Raw genomic sequence first — 13,864 nt, 5'->3', positions numbered from 1 at the left:
ACACGGGGTGAAAATCTAGACTGTAATCGGACGACTCTGATTTAACGATGACATGATCTTCTAAAAATCTGTCTATGTGGGTTACCTATATAGGAAGAGAGGATCGGCAGGAAGAGAGGATCGGCAGTAAAATCTAAATATAAAATCAAACATACAAGTAGAGAATTAATGAAGCATACAAAACCTGTGTTGTACTTAAACGCTTGTGAACCAAGTTAAATGTGCACATTGTATCCACCACCACTCCCTATGCCACAACACCACCAAGCAACATTCTCTTGCACGTAGCTTAGGTATTCAGAATACTCCTACATGCTATAAGTGGTCTTGTCGGTCCATATAGAATAACTACTATTGTTAAAAATTATTGGCTTCATAAATATCCTTGTGTTTTAGTATGAGTTTCTTCCTGGTAAACAATGGGGGATGGATGGTTCATGTACCTTGAAAGGTATAAGCCCACTAAATTTTCTGTTTTTAAAGCCTAATAGGCCCAATAGACCAGTTATTATAGTATCATATATAAACCCTCCAATCTCAGCTAAACATAGTTTCTCCTATTTTCCCCTCTTCCTCAACTCGCTACCACCATCATTCCTCGACCTTGGCTCCACGTGCGCTCCTTGCTCACCCTTCTGCGCCCATCACATGCCCTTGCCTCTGCATGTCGTCCACCCGCGGGGCCCTGATATGGGACAAGGGCTCAACATGAGTCCATGATCGGGGCCATTCTTGACAACCTGGTTCCGATGCACCCTGTTGCCAACCCGAAGGGGGAGACCACTTAGTGTGAGGAGAGACCCAGCGTGTGATCCCTATCTCAAGCCATTTGGCATCATTTTTATTTCATGTGTATATTTTTTGTTTTTTCACTTTGTTTTCTAAATTTTAGTTAAAATTTATACGGATATAGTTTATACGCACACAACTTATATTATATATATATAGGTAATTTGTGCAAAATTATTATGTGTTATTTAATTTTGGATTTGTTCAAAATCTATGCCTATAGAGTTTGTATCAACGAACTTTATGTATGCATACGTATAAAATATTTACTCCATCCGGTTTTTTATACCATGCAGCTAGCTTTTGGATCTTTTACCGTTTGTCTTATTTAATATTTTTTGCAAATATGAAAAAATATAAGTCTTGCTAAAAGTGTTTTTAGTAATAAATCAAATCACCATAAATAATTATTCATTATGTAATTTTTCTAAATAAGAAAAATTGTCAAACGTAAGCACAAGGGAGTACATATATAAAGCTTGTATGTACAATATTTTTATGCATAATTTGTTTTAGACCCGATTAACATGTTATTAATATATTTTTAATTTATAGGTAGAAACATTATATATACAATTCTTTTAGACGTAAATTTTTCATGCACAAAGTACCTATGTATTAAATTTGATGTATAAGTTTTTATGTGTATTGTATCACATATATATTTTTATCTTTGCTACTAAAAATACAGTAACCCATTAGGCTTACTGTAGCGCGCATCATGGTACATCAGCCCAATTTGGCCCAGCAAGGTGTCTGGCCTTTGTGGGCCGCTTTGCCCCGCCAACCTGCTTGGCCGTCTCATCTTTGCATGTAGTTTTGGCATGTGCCGCTGGATGTGGGAAGATGGGGCTTATCTTTGCTGACCCATGAAGGTGTATTGAAGGATAAAGTAACTTATTTTCGGCACGAAAAATATAGTAATAGATTAGTATATGATTAATTAATTATTAATTATTAAAAAATATATAATGAATTAATATGATTTTTTAAAACAACTTTCCTATAGAAAATTTTTGTAAAAAATACACCGTTTAGCCATTCAGGAAACGTGCACACAGAAAACGAGAAAGATAAGATGACTAAAGGAGCTGTCGAACGCAGCCGAATATATATACACCGCGTCAAGTACTGTATTCCTTTGCATATACGCGTAATTACCTTCACTAACTACACATTGTTCAGGAAGACGTACGAAACTGTCACCCGCAAAGTAACGATGCCCGTGACAGGGACGACCAAAAGAGAAACAAATTTGGTCATGTACTTAATATCTGTATCTTAACTATTTAATAAATAAATAAATAATACAAAAATACGAACAGTCGCAGTCTCGGTATGTCATGGGCCCAGGGCCCAAATTCGTGTAATCGCTCATGGGCCTAGGCTCTCGTGTAATCGCTCATGGGCAATTCTAGAAGCCTAAAATAATGAGGGTGCGTGCGATGGAAGAAACACCGATGTGATGAAATATCAGAATTAGGAATCAGACTCGTGTATATGTGTGACTTGGAATCAAGCTCATGTAATCTCTCGTGGACAATCGCTGAAAGCATGTAACAATGAGGAAGTGCATGACAGATGACATAATCATCTTTGCTTTTTATAATATTAGTGGAATTTTATATAATAATTCTTTATAATCCTATAGCAAAGCACGGGCACTGTACTATGTACTAGTTCTATAAAACATGTAAACATGTGTATATTTTATTTGAACAGGGAAAACACGTTTGTTGGGCCTTGACGGTATGGCCCGTGTCGTAAGGCCCGAGGCAGGACGAATGACGGGGCTCGCGCGAGATAAAACGCAGGTGGAGAGATGGGTTGGCCTATAATTTGTCCAAGAAAAAACTGGCCACGATTTTTTTATTTCAGGATGGGCTCATGTGGGCTGGCCCTATAATTTGTCCAAGAAAAAAGGAATAAGTTCACTTTTGGTTCCTCAAGTTGTCACGAAGTATCAAAATCGTTTCTCAACTGCAATACCAGAAATGTTGGTCCTCGAAGTTACGAAAACCATTCAATTCAGATCCCTAGGCAGTATTGAAGGATGGTTTCGCTGACGTGGCATCCCAATCAGCAAAAAATAGATTAAAAAAATTTATGGGGCCTACCTGTCAGCCTAATAAGAACACAAAAAACCCCACTCTCCCCTCTCCATCGAGGCCGGTGGCCGGGCATCGGCGAGCTCGGGTGTGGGCGCGGGGAGGCGATGACACTAGGCGCGAACTTGGGGCGGTGACGGCAGTGGAACGGCGGTGGCGACAGCGGGCACAGGCTTGGCCGCTTGAGGCGGATGCGCCGGCGAGCTTGACTCCGTCGCGGCGCCCGAACAGCCTTCCCTGTCCTTACTGCAATCGGCAACGACACGCCCGTCCCCGTCTCCGCCGTTGCCCGGGCACCGACACCGCCCGCCGTCTCCTCGCCCCACGCCCGCGCCTAGCTCCTCCCGGCCGGCTGCCGAGTCGCCCCGTCGGGCTCTCGTGCGCCACCTAGCCGCCGAGCCGCCGCAGCAGTCCCGCGCTGCCGGCTGCCGGGCGTCGTTGAGCCCCAGCCACGCCGCTCGGTCGCCGAGCCACCGCCGCTGCTGCGCAGCCGCTCCCGCCGACGTGCCGCCGTGCGCCAACTAGCCGCTGAGCCACCGTCGCACCACCCTGCGCTGCCGCTGCCACCGGGCGTCATCGAGCCCCAGTCGCCCCACAGCGCCGCGCCACCCGGTCACCGAGCCGCCGCCACCGCGCGGCCGCTCCCGCTATCATGTCATCGTGCTCCCGTGCGCCACCTAGTCGCCGAGCCACCGTCGTCGCCGTGCGGCTGCTCCCACTATTGTGCTGCCGCTCCCGTCGTCGCATCCCCAGGCTCCCGTGTGCCACCCGGCCGCCAAGCCACCCGCCGTCGCGTCACCGGGCTCCCGTGCGCAACCCGGCCGCCAAGCCATTGCCGCGCCGCCCCGCGCTTCCGCTGCCGCCGGGCGTCGTCGAGCCTCGGCCGCGCCGCCCGACCGCCGAGCCACCCCCGCCGTCACGCCGCCGGGCTCCCGCGCGACTCCTGGCCACCAGGCTGCCCCAGCCGCCACCGCCGCATGTGCTCTGTGAGGGAGAGAGGAGGAGAAAAGGGAGAGGAGAGAGTAAAAGATTAAAAAAAATCTGACATGTGGGACCCACCGGCCGCCACGTCAGTAAAACCGGTTAAAAATATGTCAATACTGTCGAGGGACCTTTTGTGAACGGATTTGGTGAGTTTAGGGGTACATATTTATGGTATTGCGACTAAAGGATGAAAAATAAACTCGCAGTTAAGTTTAGGGACGAAAAAACTGGCCACGATTTTCGAGCCGAGGAAAAAATTATGGACCTATTTCTTCGTCCTCATCTAGCACCTCTCCAAGGTCCAAACGCGCGGATTGCCCTAAAATTGCACGCTTTTGGGCCACAATATTAGGCCTGGATCCTACCGGGAGTATTTAGCGACCCAGAGAAGAATTCACATTAGCCGCATAATTTCACACGAAACGAACACGTGGGCATAAATTGTGGAAAACACCTAATTTACAATCGGGGTCAGATAAGGACCAACAAACACACGCGATGAACGAACCTCACCGTCCTGTATCGAACTTCCCTACATGCTACTACTGTTTAATGGTCTGCTCTGCTTGGAAGAAATTGCCTAACCAAAGACAAGTCTTAAAATCTCAAAGCAGAAAAAAAAGCCTTTTCCTAACCCTTTTGTTTTCCTATTACACTTCTCATAATCCACAATATAGTCAGCTGGCGTTAAAAGGAGCTGACATCTGGTAAACCTCTAGTACGGTGTTTCACCTATCATCCTCTCCAAGGTAAATAATCTGAAGAAAGATCGTGCACCAGTGAGAAATCTTGAGCTAGACCTAAGTATAGTGCCACATGCACCATACCGGTTTACTGATACTATGGTTTGTACCATACTATGACTACTATAACTAGTAAGCTGCTACTTGGATGCTTACCAAGCCATCCACAGGGTCAGGTCATGTACAATTACAGGTTAGTAGCCTCCAAATCCTTTTTGTCACCCTGCCAATTTTATCTAGCTTCTTGATGACAATGGCAAACAACTGGTCATGATTTAGAGCAACAATCTGTTGTCCTCCAAAGCTCTGTGCAAATTCACCACTAATCAAATTTATATCAGATTCTTCACTCTGGAGGTAAATCCTGTTATATCCATCATTCTTGTGTAGGTAGAAATTTCTGCCTCCCACGTCTCCAATCTTATCATTTTTGTCCAAACCTGCCAGCAAAAGATTCAACTGTTACTTCTATAATCAGACCACTCAACTATGTAGTGGAAATGGACCATAATGGATGACAAAATAAAGCTGAAAATTTTTACTTAGGCCGCGTTAGGCAACACCATATTATCAAACTATATTCCTTCTTTTTCCGTGCGCATGCTTCTTGAACTGTTAAGTGATATATTTTTTTGAAAAAAAAGCTATATATGAAAGTTGCTTTAAAAATTCAGATTAATCCATTTTCCAAGTTTTTTTATAATTCTAATCATATATCAATCCATTGGTACATTTTCCGTGCCGGTTAACAAACCTACTAAAGAACATGGCCTTAATAGTGAGTAACCTGGGGTAAATGAAAACATTTTTTAATAGTCACTTTTGTTTATATCTTTTGCTCCATAGAAGATACAACCATATGTCGATATAATTTGTAGAGAATTCATCATAGAAAACCCATTGCAAACTTTGTAGACCTATTAACTTATTTATCACGATTTACCTAGATTCATATATACCCCACCAGATTGGTGAAACAGGTAACCATCTGTCATATTGGTCTGAGAATCTTAAACAGTTTTTTATTTACATGCGACCAAATATTCAATGTCCCATTAAAATGCTTCCATAAAAAGCAACGGAAGTAGATTAGATTTTGAAATATCAGTACTCCACATTATGACAGGTGGCAGAAAAATGAATTAGCTCTGGCAGGTGGTGGAAAAATGAATTAGCAACAGTCCATCAATCACGATGCACTTATTTTCTAGAACCAAAATGTGTGCCCATACATCAAGCTGGGCCCAGAAAAAAATAACTTCAATTTTGCATTCTGAACTGAGGTCATGATGTCAATGTATATTCTAAAGCATAAACGCAACCTGCCCAAGCTCATTGAATAGGTCTACTAACATTTATAGACTAACAAGATGATAGAACCTGTTGGTTTCATCATGGTGGGCTTGAATTGCTATGGCAAAACTAATGATGCAATGAATTGATGTCCTGCTACTTTCTTTATCTGAATAGAAAGCTCAGAGAAGATTCGTCTGAACATTCATGTTTAAGTATGTAACCAGTAATTTATATGGTCCAATGTGCGACATAATAGGACTCGGTATATTCGGTACACATAAAAATCTGCAACCTCCTTAATTAACTACATTCGCAGTCCCCATCAGTATAAATTTACCAATTATGAGTTCAAAGTTGAAAGTTCATACTACTCATCATTTTACTGTGTTCAGAAGTACCTGAATCAAATTTTCACTAATAATAGTAGGTAATCAAACTATCATGCCTTCAGTATTTAAACTCAAAATAATGGTACAACTCTTTTGAGTGCAATTCTTACTAGATTCAATTTGTTCCTTAGTCACGAAAGTGCAATTCGACATGTATTAAGCAACGAATGAGAAGGCTCATGTTGAAAAAGTCATACTCTGGAGGCAGAAATGGGAGTGATGGAGCTGGAAGGCCTCGGCGGCAGCCGGATCCAAACGTGGGCTTCTCCCCTCCTTCGCGTACCTCTCTACCACGGCGGCGATCGCCTCCCCGACGCTCCCGTCCAGCCGAACCATCGCCTTCACCGGCCCAACGCTGCCTTCGACAGTGACACTCACGACCACCTTCGCCTCCTGCACCAAACCAATCCCAGCCAATTACCTCCAGTGAACCGCGCGGCTAGCTAGAGTGGAAGAGCTCATCAGCGAGTTCACCGTACCTGCCAGGGGTTGCAGTTGAACAGGGAGGCGGCGGAGGCGGAGCGGCCGAAGGGGGAGTCCGGGGCGAAGACGTCGAAGCAGGTGTGTGGACGCTCCAGCGGCGGCGGTGGCGGAGACGGCGGGGAGAGCCCCCGCGGCTCTGGGTGGACGCGCGATGCGGCTGCGCCGCCCAACCAGAGCGCCGGCGCGGACGCGGAGCGCGCGAGGGCCCTTCCCTCCCGCGGCCGCGGCCGCGAGCGCGACGCCGCCGCGTGGCGCAACGCCAGCCGAACCCTCCGACCTCCGCTCCCGCTCCCGCGCCTTCGCGACGGCGACGAGGAGGGCCCCGCCGGCGACCGCCCCAGCCGGACGCCAGCGAGCCGCGACCGAGCCTTCTTCCTCTCCGGCATCCACTTCGGAATCGAAATCACCGGTTCGATCCTGTACGCGCGCGGCGTGGAGATTGCAGAGGATCAGATGGCCGCGGAGCTCGATGTGTTTGGTCGGTCGGCGATGTCGTCGGCGCAACGTTTACTTTGGCGTCGCCATTACGGAGCGCCCTTTTCTATGCTTTACTCAACAGAGGGTGAGAGGGGGAGGAAGCTTCACCGTGGGAATCCTCGCCCGTGGAACCGGTCCAGTGAACGCTACCCCAGCCGTGGGGATGCATGGCCCACCCAGTCAGTCGGCAAAGCCACGTACGCCGGGAGCAGACGTGGGAGAGCGGGAGCTGTTTCGGCCAGAAACCGGAGGGGGGAACTGAATTCTCTGTGGCGTGGTGGTGCGGAGTTACGTCACCGGGCACTTGTGCACCGGTAGAATGACGATTGTGCCACGGGGTGTTTTGAAGAAACTACAGGGGCTGGGGGGCCGGTGGAGGGTAGAACAGGGAGCTGTTGGCGCGCTTTGAAATCTTCCAGGAGGATCCCTGCAACCGTGCAACGAGAAGATTTGTCGTTGGTCGGGGAGCAGTTGTCTTGTTTTCTTCAGGCGAAATTTTGTACTTTCAAACTTTTCAAAATAACATTTTATTACAGGAAATTCCAGGAGGAAAAAACTCTAGCATTTAGAGGGTACTTAGTTGGAGAAATGAAAATTTTTGGTGTTAAACGTTTCACCGGATATCGAAAAGTGTTTTCGGACATATATGAAAAAACGAATTTCACGGCTCACCCTAGAAATGGCGAGACGAATCTTTTGAGCCTAATTACTTTGTCACTAGCGCATGTGGGTTACTGTAGAACTTATGGCCAATCATAGACTAATTAGACTCAAAAGATTCATCTCACGATGTCTCACATAACCGTGCAATTAGTTTATTATTTTATCTATATTTAATGCTCTATTTAGGTGTCCAAAGATTCGATGTGATGTTTTTGGTGAAAATTTTTGGAAACTAAACAGGGCTAAAATTTATTGTAAAATATAAGTTAGGTTGTGTTCTTTGAACTAAATTATTTCTCCTCTCTTGCCCGCGCTTGAACTGGTATATTTTTTCAAAATGTTTCTATATATAAGCTCATCTCACTTTCGTGGAGTAGATTTTCAATGTTATAGTAATTAGTTTCACTATTTATACTATTAAATTACTACCAGAAAGATTAGATAATATTTATCTTTCATCAATCAAAAGAACACAATTTGGTTTTGTTCTTTTCTGCTTTTAGACGAAGATCAAATACTATTTGATTTTTATGATAGCTATTTAATTATGTAATCGATCAAATTAAATGTTACAAAGCTAAACATCTATTTTGAAAAGATAAGATAACAAACTTCCCTATAAAAACCTTTTTAAAAAATACAGTCTTAGTAGTTCGGGAAGCATAGTGTAAAAACCAAGGAAAAATATGAGAAAAATCTAGTTTAAAGAAGCAATCAAGTATACCCCTATATTTTCCTTTTGAACCAATCACAAACGTTCATCTGTTATATAAGAGACCTTATCTTTTGTCTTGTGCTTATAAACCAAAATTTAAATTTTCAACCTTAAATCTAGAGTTTATTTTTAACCAATCACAAACGTTCATCTGTATATAAGAGACCTTATCTTTTGTCTTGTGCTTATAAACCAAAATTTAAATTTTCAACCTTAAATCTAGAGTTGATTTTGAAGTTTTTCATCATATTTTATTTTTAGCCTTTGTTTTTGGATTGCTAATAGCACATATATAAAAGTTTTATTTAAAAATTATTTTTTATTTACAAATATGATGCTTAAAAGCCAAACAATGGGGTGAAGGCTTTCAACCTATGTAGCTTTAACAACCAATCATAACATTTCCCTATTTAACTACTCGTATACACGTGCTACACAATGACAACTTTTGCTAATGCAACTAAGATACTGTAAACTCTTTTAAACACAATCCAATAAACCAAACATTCGAATTCAAAGCTTTTTGTCTATCTAGGATTTGTTACTTTGATTGTCTAAACAAATTTTGATAAACAAGCATTAAACCATCCGTTAATAGTGACTATTAAAGCCTTGTAAAACTAACTGTAGGTTAGCACATATTGCAAGTACAAGTATCCAAGTTTGAGCAACAAGATCAAGTTTGTACACAAATTTCAAAAGTACTGCAACAATATGTTCAAAGACTAATTCAGAATCAATGCAAAATCAAGTTCACACGTTATAATGATAATTTTAATTAAATAGTTTATTTATATTATCTTGCCTGTGGAAAGATAACGCTAAAAGTACAATCCAAAAATGGACCGAGTGGTTATGATCCCGAGTAGCATGGGCCCACTCAAATCAAGCACATACTTAACAATATATCGTGCTAATGGCATGTCCATCCAGCATCTACATTCTCAAAAGGAAACCAGCTGATGACCCTTTTTAAGAGCATACCGTTGGTACCCTAATTAGGAAATCATGATTTCCATGTTACCATTAAGGCAAATCATAAAAACCACAATGTTCCGCTTGACATGGTATAAACTGCCCCATCACCGTGCAAAAGCAATAAGTCGCTCAGCCCAAAAGGGACGCATTTACACATAGTCAAATTGGACCACACCAGTGTGCACATTTTTTAGCCTATGAAGTTTCCATGGAGTACATTGACTGGTTCAAACTATGTGTGTAGGAAATAAGCTTGTCAATGATATGGGCCCGGGGTATCCCTGCAACTGTGGCGCGTGGCAGTTGTGGTCCCAAGAATCCCTGGGAAGGGGGTCGGGCCCCAAGAGACATGTGCCCCTGCGACGGACCCCTGAGTTAGCTGCCGGATCAAGGGGTCGGGGTCGGGCTGCCTCGACCCCCGGCATGTCTCTGGACTGCTGCAAGGCCCACGTGTCAAGGAGGGGGGGGCGCGCCCATGGGATTCAACCTTTGAATTTAATGCGATGGGAAAGGACCTTGAGTACACGTCACCCGCGTGACAGAGAAAGACGTGTGTCTACCCTGCACTTAATGCGGGGCAGGCACGCATGCGCCCCTGGTGGCGCCTTCCGTAAAAAAGAGGCAAAAAGTGGGCAAATACCTCTGGCAAGGCAGACATACCACAGCTGTGTCAGGGTGCCAACCCCGGCTCCATCACAGTCGCATTTAATGCAATTGACAAACAGTAGAAGGGAAGAGGGCTACTGCGTTGCTTGAAACGTCGCCCACCCCTAGGATGGGACACTGACCGATGGGACCAAGCAGGGGAAGCGTGGCCGTCCCCTCCGCCAACCCTCTGACTGATGGGACCGAGCAAGGACAGTGTGGCTGACATGCCCACCTATCCTCTGACAGACTAAGGACGACAGGACAACGGTGGGTTGCCGTGACCATGACCTGGCCAGGCGGTGAACTAGCTGCCATAGCATCATGATGACCTACTCGCCAGTAGGAGGTAGAACTGAGGCAACTGTGGTGACCCCCTACTACTATAAAAGGAGGTCCTGCCCCACTTACGAAAGGGATCCAGAGATCGACTCTGACTGATCCGGAGATCAACTCTCACTCAATCAGAGAAAAACCTTCCAAAAGAAGGCTTGTACTCACTTGTCATATAGTGACCAAGCGACAGGAGTAGGGTATTACGTCTTCCGGCGACCCGAACGTGTATAACCTCTTTTGTGTTCCTTCCTTCTCAAGAATCTTGACCTAGCACCCCTGGGCCGAACCAAAAAAAGGGGTTCAACGAACTCTCGCTTGAGGAGCTTGCACTTCGACAAAGCTAAAGGCTATGAATTCAGACCATACAATATAGATAAGATGAATGATCATACGTGTGTTAAAATTTAATGACATCGTCTATTAAAATACGGAGAGAATACTATAAAGCTTAAAAATTGGCAGGCCAACGGTCGTGTAGCCTATGTGCACCAATTATCCTTTTGTTGTCTTGTGATGCATGCTTGCTGATTTTTCCTCACCTGGCCCATGAAAACACACAAATTTCAAATCTCAAACAGTAAAAATTCTGAACGATATTCCACGAGAAGTTTGCCAACTGATGTCCAGGAAAGTCAAAAAACATAGGCGAAATTGTTTAAGGAATTAGAATTCCTCCAATATAAATAGTAATTCATAAGGCCAAAATTTTCCGGCCTAGAACAGAAATTACTAACAAGAAAGAAGAAAAATCCACCATAGGCCCCTCATGTTGTCATCAAGTTCTGACAACATCCTTAAACCTCAAAACTAGATATAATACATCGTTGATCTTAAAAAAAACCTTTTAAAGGTGGTCCTTCGACGGTATTGATGCCTAGTTTCGTTGACGTGCCATCTGGTCAGCAAAAAAAATTGAAAAAAAATATGGGCCCACATGTAGGTGGGACACATTTCCTCCACCTCACACTCTCTCCTCTCTATCTCCTCCTTTTGCACGACCGATCCTCCAACATCGGCCTACTTGTCCTCCTCCTCCTCCTCTCCTCCTTTCCCACCGCACTCCTCCATGTGCTCATCCCGCCTGACTCTCCTATGTGCACATACGGAGGTGGAGGTGGATGACAAACCCAGCTCAAGCTGAAGCAAACCCCCGTGTGCACGTGAAGGGTAGTGGCATCGGTGACCAACGAGCACCATTTGAGCTTACCAGCACGGAGATAAACATGCAGGGAGACTGGCTATTTGGGCAACGGCAACTTGTTGTAGAAGGTGAATAAAATGGCATGTGGACGGATGAGGATGGCGCAAGTGGTGATGACATTGGCGATGCTTTCTCAAGCTTGAACTCTTCCACTCATGCATTTGAAGAAGCATCAGCAGTGGTGAGCCTCGATGCACAAGGAAGCTGCTGACCTCCAGATCCCGATGGCAACAGGCTCCTCCCTTTCCCCATAGGCAGCACGCCTATTCCCCTTTCCCTCTACGGAAATTGCACTGTCTCCTCCATTTCCTTGGTGGTGTTGCACCAACTCGTCTTTCCCACAATAGGATCCACACTAGCACCACCGCTGCTATGACCGCTCGAATTTTTCCTAGGTTAAATCGCAAGTAAAAAAGGAATAAAAATATTTTTCTTAAGTCAAGACTTAATTATGCAAAAATAAATTATTAAATAAGAGGATTGAAATTACATGAATATCTTTGTTGTATTTGTTGTGCCAAAATTGATTAACATGATTTTGAGTAGAATTTTTTTCAGATCAATCGCATTAAGTTTCAATGAAGAAAAGTCATTTGAAGTTAATTAAATAAAAGACGAGCATTTCCTCGTTTTCTTCCCTGGCCGTGGGCTTTCTCCTTTCCATGCGACAAAACCGGGTGAAGCCATGGTTGTGTGCTAGTCACACCTTGGCCGAACTCTTTTTTCGCCGTGTAATTTCTTTTTCCCTAAGAACTTCGACTTCCTTCTTTCCTCTTGGCCATGGTTTTCTTTTCCTTCTCTATCTCTTTCTTTTCATTCCTTTCGTGTGGGATGAGGGGTACCTGTTGGATTTTTTTTGCCCCCTTGGATTTCCAATTGAATATTGGTTTCGTGTGCTACACAAACGATCTCACAGGAGCAATTTTCGGATGATTTCTAGCTGGGCGACTGCCCATCCTGTGCTCCCAACCATGCGTGACCTCCTTGCTCTGGTGCACCATCACCTGTCACCACTGCCAGCCACTGGTCGAGCCACTTGTCTGATCTTTTGAAAGATTCTAATAACAATCGATTTGGTGGAGTCATGACACAAGTCAATCTGACTTCTGAACGAATACGCTCTTTATCCCTGCAATCGCAGCACCACATCTCCTCTTGTTATCAACCTAGTCAAAAATCGGTTGACCTCACCAAGAAGGCTAATCCTGCTTGCGACTCGAAGAACACAAACAAGAACAAGAAAAATTATAGCTAATTACATATCAATGATTAATCTTATAGGTTGGGGTCTCACAAACCAAAGGATCAGTGAAGCTGTTCTTGATAGTTTAATCTAAGCAAAACCCAAACCCTAACTATGGCGGTGGATACTGATATATGGAGTTCAGGGTCATGCAAACACAACTTGATGCAACCTTACTGGGCTCCAACATGATACACGGCCGGAAGGCCAAAATTTAGCGATGCAACATTGAGATAGATTTTGGACATCAACTTGTTCGTTCAGTTACCAATGACTCGTAATGAATTTGTACATGGGACTAGAACCATTGGAAAGGTTATTTTCTTAGATTTCCATACATATAAAAAATGCACCAATCCAAGTACGTATGCGATCTGGGGGTCCGTTTTAGTGCAAACTGGTCCTAAACTCCAAACCGTACTCGATGTCGACTTGGTTTGTACCTCTATATTGAGTTGGTGGTGTGGAGAAGAGTTCCTGATCTTCTGAAAGGTTACGATAATCACTCAATCCAGGGGAACCGTGAAACAACTCGATCAGGCTTTGAATGAGCACACACTTTGTCCCGTAATCATAGCACTACGTGTCCTCTGGTTATCAACCGTGTCAAAACCCAATTGATCTCGCCAAGAAGGCTAATCCCTACTTGTGAATCAAAAACACAAACAAGAACATGATAGATTTTAACCAAATTACAAATGAATGATCAAACTCACAAGTCGGGGGTCTCAAAAACCGAACGAACGATGAAACCATTCTAGACAGATTAGTCTAAGAAAAACCCAAGCCCTAACTATGGCAGCGACTACTAATA

At 44.2% G+C, this 13,864-nt stretch overlaps 1 protein-coding gene across 1 annotated transcript; it reads right to left on the bottom strand.

Annotated features, from left to right (window-relative positions):
* Positions 1 to 4,292: 4,292 nt before the first annotated feature.
* On the bottom strand, positions 4,293 to 7,290 carry LOC102701329 (uncharacterized protein At4g22758). Its single transcript, XM_040521022.1, has 3 exons — positions 6,789 to 7,290; positions 6,507 to 6,702; positions 4,293 to 5,064 (listed from the first exon to the last, which is right to left on the bottom strand). Exons 1-3 carry the CDS (start codon positions 7,176 to 7,178, stop codon positions 4,802 to 4,804), a joined length of 849 nt encoding a protein of 282 aa, XP_040376956.1. The 5' UTR covers positions 7,179 to 7,290; the 3' UTR covers positions 4,293 to 4,801.
* Between the last annotated feature and the right edge of the window lie 6,574 nt (positions 7,291 to 13,864).

This window comes from Oryza brachyantha, chromosome 2 (genome assembly GCF_000231095.2).
Source record: "Oryza brachyantha chromosome 2, ObraRS2, whole genome shotgun sequence".
In the NCBI taxonomy this organism is placed as follows: Eukaryota; Viridiplantae; Streptophyta; class Magnoliopsida; order Poales; family Poaceae; genus Oryza; species Oryza brachyantha.
The sequence above is the reverse complement of the archived record's forward strand: the minus strand, read 5'-3'. Positions and strand labels throughout refer to the sequence as shown.